At 43.9% G+C, this 6,000-nt stretch overlaps 1 protein-coding gene across 1 annotated transcript in view; it reads left to right on the top strand.

Annotated features, from left to right (window-relative positions):
• The first annotated feature begins 222 nt into the window (after window positions 1–222).
• Window positions 223–6,000, top strand: part of ZFAND4 (zinc finger AN1-type containing 4) — a 72,075-nt gene continuing 66,297 nt past the window's right edge. The window contains exon 1 of the mRNA XM_060033676.1: window positions 223–594. Within this exon, the coding sequence (XP_059889659.1) occupies window positions 546–594 (49 nt within the window). The 5' untranslated portion in view covers window positions 223–545. The remainder of the gene's footprint in view (window positions 595–6,000) is intronic.

The raw sequence follows: 6,000 nt of genomic DNA, 5'->3' as shown, positions 1-6,000 counted from the left end.
ACATCCGGGCCTCTCCTAACCAACAACCTCCACCGAACGCAAAAGAAGCACCGGCTCCCGAGCACCCGCAGGCGTCCGGCGGACAGGTCCCGCCCCTGCCCCCGCTGATTGGAGGGCGACGCGAGCACCGGCGAGCGATTGGTACGCGGTGTCACAAAGGGGCGGGGGCGCGGCGACCACTGAGCGTTGCTCTTCGGTTCTTGCCGCGGCGGCGCTCGCGGGGCCGCACCTCCTTACTGGCCTGCGGGTGGGCGAGGGAGTGGACGAGAGCCGGTGAGGGCAAGCGGGCCGGATGGGGAGGGCGCCCAGGGCCGCGGGCCGCTGAGCCGGGCCGCGCTGCCGTCGCTGGCCTCCTGGCCTCGCCCCCTCCGTCGCCGCCGCTGCCCCGATACCGGCGCGGTGGGCCGCCTTCGCGGAGGAGACAGCCTCCACTTTCCGTCCTTCCGCGAGCGCGACGCGGGGTGCCCCGCCCCGTCCGACAGGTGCTGCCCTCCGAGTCGCGGATTCTGACGCGGAGCCTAACCGCTGCCCTCCTGATCTGGCCCATGCGTCTGGGTAGCCGGAGTTTATCCTGGAGGAGCACGGGCTGCGCAGGTGACTCCGTTCTCTTCAAGTGCCTAACACTGAAGGCTCGAGGAGGCGTTGGCTTTGAAGGATTTCACAGTCCCGCTAGGAAATTGATTTCAGAGTTTAGGGTACATGATGTGGTGGATATAATTCTGAAGCTTGTATTTAAAACTTAGGTATATTTCCAGGCTTTAGTAAAAACGGTTCATTAAGAGTCGGTATTTTTAAGGACTGCATAACATGCTGGCTCCCTTTATGTCGGAGGAAGAGTTTAAAAGAAATGCTCTTATATGGCTGTTCTTTACAACAGAGTTTATCGATAAAGCTGATTCCGAGTTACTGAAATTAGTTATTCAGCACTGTTATCGCATTACCTTCTTTAACTTCCCTTTCATCTTTGATGGTTGTGTTTTAAGAACTTTTTCAGAAGGGAGGAGAGAAATGTTTTGGAAATTGATTTAGAAACGTCTTTTGATGCCATTACTTTTTTCCCATGATTTTTTTTAACATCTTTATTGGAGTATAATTGCTTTACAATGGTGTGTTAGTTTCTGCTTTATAACAAAGTGAATCAGCTATACATATACATATATCCCCATATCCCCTCCCTCTTGCGTCTCCCTCCCACCCTCCCTATCCCACCCCTCTAGGTGGTCACAAAGCACCGAGCTGATCTCCCTGTGCTATGCAGCTGCTTCCCACTGCTATCTGTTTTACATTTGGTAGCGTATATATATCCATGCCACTCTCTCACTTCGTCCCAGCTTCCCCTACCCCCTCTCCGTGTCCTCAAGTCCATTCTCTACGTCTGCGTCTTTATTCCTGTCCTGCCCCTAGGATCTTCAGAACCTTTTTTTTTAAAAATTCCATATATATGTTTAGCATACGGTATTTGTTTTTCTTTCTGACTTCACTCTGTATGACAGTCTCTAGGTCCATCCACCTCACTACAAATAACTTAATATTGTTTCTTTTTATGGCTGAGTAATATTCCATTGTATATATGTGCCACATCTTCTTTATCCATTCATCTGTTGATGGACACTTAGGTTGCTTCCATGTCCTGGCTATTGTAAATAGAGCTGCAATGAACATTGTGGTACATGACTTTTTGAATTATGGTTTTCTCAGGGTATATGCCCAGTAGTGGGATTGCTGGGTTGTATGGTAGCTCTGTTTTTAGTTTTTTTAAGTAACCTCCGTACTGTTCTCCATAGTGGCTGTATCAATTTACATTCCCACCAACAGTGCAAGAGGGTTCCCTTTTCTCCACACCCTCTCCAACATTTATTGTTTGTAGATTTTTTGGTGGTGGCCATTCTGACTGGTGTGAGGTGATACCTCATTGTAGTTTTTTTTTTTTTTTTCTTTTTTTTGCGGTACGCGGGCCTCTCACGGTTGTGGCCTCTCCTGTTGCGGAGCACAGGCTCCGGACGCGCAGGCTCAGCGGCCATGGCTCACGGGCCCAGCCGCTCCGCGGCATGTGGGATCTTCCCCCACCGGGACACGAACCTGTGTCCCCTGCATCGGCAGGCGGACTCTCAACCACTGCGCCACCAGGGAAGCCCCTCATTGTAGTTTTGATTTGCATTTCTCTAATGATTAGTGATGTTGAGCATCCTTTCATGTGTTCGTTGGCTATCTGTATATCTTCTTTGGAGAAATGTGTACTTAGGTCTTCTGACCAGTTTTGGATTGGGTTGTTTCTATTTTGATATTGAGCTGCATGAGCTGCTTGGAAATTTTGGAGATTAATCCTTTGTCTGTTGCTTCATTTGCAAATATCTTCTTCCATTCTGAGGGTTGTCTTTTCGTCTTGTTTATGGTTTCCTTTGCTGTGCAAAAGCTTTTAAGTTTCATTAGGTCCCACATGTTTATTTTTGTTTTTATTTCCATTCCTCTAGGAGGTGAGTCAAAAAGGATCTTGCTGTGATTTATGTCATAGAGTGTTCTGCCTGTGTTTTCCTCTAAGAGTTTTATAGTGTCTAGTCTTACATTTAGGTCTTTAATCCATTTTGAGTTTATTTTTGTGTATGGTGTTCTTCAGTGATCTCTTGGTTATTTAACAGTGTATTGTTTAGCCTCCATATGTTTGTATTTTTTAGTTTTTTTCCTGTAGTAGATATCTAGTCTTATAGCATTGTGGTCAGAAAAGATACTTGATACGATTTCAATTTTCTTAAATTTACCAAGGCTGATTTGTGACCCAAGATATGATCTATCCTGGAGAATGTTCCATGAGCACTTGAGAAGAAAGTGTATTCTGTTGTTTTTGGATGGAATGTCCTATAAGTATCAATTAAGTCCATCTTGTATAATGTATCATTTAAAGCTTGTGTTTCCTTATTTATTTTCATTTTGGATGATCTGTCCAGTGGTGGAAGTGGGGTGTTAAAGTCCCCTACTATGATTGTGTTACTGTTGATTTCCCCTTTTATGGCAGTTAACATTTGCCTTATGTATTGGGGTGCTCCTCATCTATGTTGGGTGCATAAATATTTACAATTGTTATATCTTCTTCTTGGATTGATTCCTGATCATTATGTACTGTCCTTCTTTGTCTCTTGTAATAGTCTTTATTTTACAGTCTATTTTGTCTGATATGAGAATTGCTACTCCAGCTTTCTTTTTTTTTTTTTTTGCGGTATGCAGGGCCTCTCACCATTGTGGCCTCTCCCGTTGCGGAGCACAGGCTCTGGACGCGCAGGCTCAGCGGCCATGGCTCACGGGCCGAGCCACTCCGCAGCATGTGGGATCCTCCCAGACCGGGGCACAAACCTGTATCCCCTGCATCGGCAGGCGGACTCTCAACCACTGCACCACCAGGGAAGCCCCTCCAGCTTTCTTTTGATTTCCATTTTCATGGAATATCTTTTTCCATCCACTCACTTTCAGTCTGTATGTGTCCCTAGGTCTGAAGTGGGTCACTTGTAGACAGCATATATAGAGGTCTTGTTTTTGTATCCATTCAGCCAGTCTGTGTCCTTTGGTTGGCGCATTTAATACATTTACATTTAAGGTAGTTATCGATATGTATGTTCCTATTACCATTTTTTAAATTGTTTTGGGTTTGTTATTGTGGGTCTTTTCCTTCTCTTGTGTTTCCTGCCTAGAGAAGTTCCTTTAGCATTTGTTGTAAAGCTCGTTTGGTGGTGCTGAATTCTCTTAGCTTTTGCTTGTCTGTAAAGGTTTTAATTTCTCTGTCGAATCTGAATGAGATTCTTACTGGGTAGAGTAATCTTGGTTGTAGGTTTTTCCCTTTCATCACTTTAAATATGTTCTGCCACTCCCTTCTGGCTTGCAGTTTCTGCTGAAAGATCAGCTGTTAACCTTATGGGGATTCCCTTGTATATTATTTGTTGTTTTTCCCTTGCTGCTTTTAATATTTTTTTGTATTTAATTTTTGATAGTTTGATTAATATGTGTCTTAGTGTGTTTCTCCTTGGCTTTATCCTGTATGGGACTCTCTGTGCTTCCTGGACTTGATTGACTATTCCTTTCCCGTATTAGGGAAGTTTTCAACTATAATCTCTTCAAATATTTTCTCAGTCCCTTTCTTTTTCTCTTCTTCTTCTGAAACCCCTATAATTTGAATGTTGTTGCATTTAATGTTGTCCCAGAGGTCTCTGAGACTGTTCTCAATTCTTTTCATTCTTTTGACTCCATTACTCTTAATAGCTAAGCATGTTTTTTAAATTATTGGTAAAAATTCTGACGTACTTTTTTCTCTGCCTTCTTCTTTCCTCTTCCTCTTCTATTTTTTAGCTGTCCTTGTATCATTTTCCATCCTGTTTTTGAGTCTCCATTGCCCCTCATTTACCAACATCATAGGGTTCCATAATCTGCTCAGTCAAGCATGCTCTAACACAACTTTCATAAGTTGTCCATGGGGCTTCCTTGGTGGCACAGTGGTTAAGAATCTGCCTGCCAATGCAGGGGACATGGGTCGAGCCCTGGTCCAGGAAGATCCCACATGCTGTGGGGCAACTAAGCCTGTGCGCCACAGCTACTGAGCCTGCACTCTAGAGCCCATGAGGCACAACTACTGAAGCCTGTGCGCCTAGAGCCCGTGCTCTGCAACAAGAGAAGCCACCGCAGTGAGAAGCCCGCACACCACAACGAAGAGTAGCCCCAGCTTTCCGCAACTAGAGAAAAACCCGCACGCAGCAACGAAGACCAAACACAGCCAAAAATAAATAAAATAAAATAAATAAATTTATTAAAAAAAAAAAAAGCCCAGGGCTGATTCAGACTTGCCACATCAGTGAGTTCATCCAAGTGTAAAGTGATATGTTTAAAAAAAAAAAAAAAAGGTGTCCACGGACCCCGCCCTTAGTACTGGCTAGGTCTTTGGCCTACTGGAGCTTCCGTTTGCCCCTCTGCTATCATCTAGTCCTCCAGTCTGGCTTAACTAGATTTCCTAGACTTACTTTGCTCTCTGTTACAGTGATTTCTACTGCTGAGGAGAAGTATAATTATTTCCTAGAGGCACACATTTCAGCTTTGAATTTGGTTACCAATCTTGCTTCTTTTTGGATTTTGGAAATTACTGCATTGATTAGGGCCCAAATTTGTGGTGGTGTTCCAGTGCAATTAGTGCTGTTCTAGGTTGCAAGTTTTCTTTACGCCCATAATTACTCTGTACATTCTTGTTGCAGATGAAGGACTTCCAAATCTGTCTTTATGTTACCTTCTCCCACCATTTGTTTATTATATTTGGGGTATTGTTGTGGAAGACTACTGTGGTGAAAAAAATGATCTTTATATCTTATGTCTCTAAATTCCTTGGACAGGCACTGGTCACCCATGTCTTTATTTCTGTAATATTCAGTTCGGCATTCCTGACCCCTGACCTCTGTTGCTAGATCTTTTACTGTGTAGATAGGAGTGCTCTTGGCTTTGGGGGAATGGACACTGATAATTCTGTAGTGCATTCTTATTTGATATAGGATGATAAGTATGTTAAGAATCCACATATTATCCAAAATTGTATTATAAAAGCAGTCATTTCAGTGAGGTAGGAAAAGGGGTTAGGTTCCGTCATTATTCCTACAGACATGTCAATGTATTAAGGATATAAGAGACACAGCCTGAGCAATACAGCCACTTATTTGGCTTTTACTTGAAAGTAGTGGTCTTTTACCACTGTCACCAGCATTATTATTATTATTATTTAATAGATCTTTATCGGAGTATAATTGCTTCACAATACTATGTTAGTTTCTGCTGTACACCAAAGTGAATCAGCCATATGCATGCATATGTCCCCACATCCCCTCCCTCTTGAGCCTCCCTCCCACCCTCCCTGGTCATTGCAAAGCAACGAGCTGATATCCCTGTGCTATGCTGCTGCTTCCCACTAGCTAACTATTTTACATTCGGTAGTGTATATATGTCAATGCTACTCTCACTTCGCCCCAGCTTCCCCCTCCC

This window comes from Delphinus delphis, chromosome 16 (assembly GCF_949987515.2).
Source record: "Delphinus delphis chromosome 16, mDelDel1.2, whole genome shotgun sequence".
Classification (NCBI taxonomy): domain Eukaryota; kingdom Metazoa; phylum Chordata; class Mammalia; order Artiodactyla; family Delphinidae; genus Delphinus; species Delphinus delphis.
This window is presented reverse-complemented; position numbering and strand designations above follow the sequence as displayed.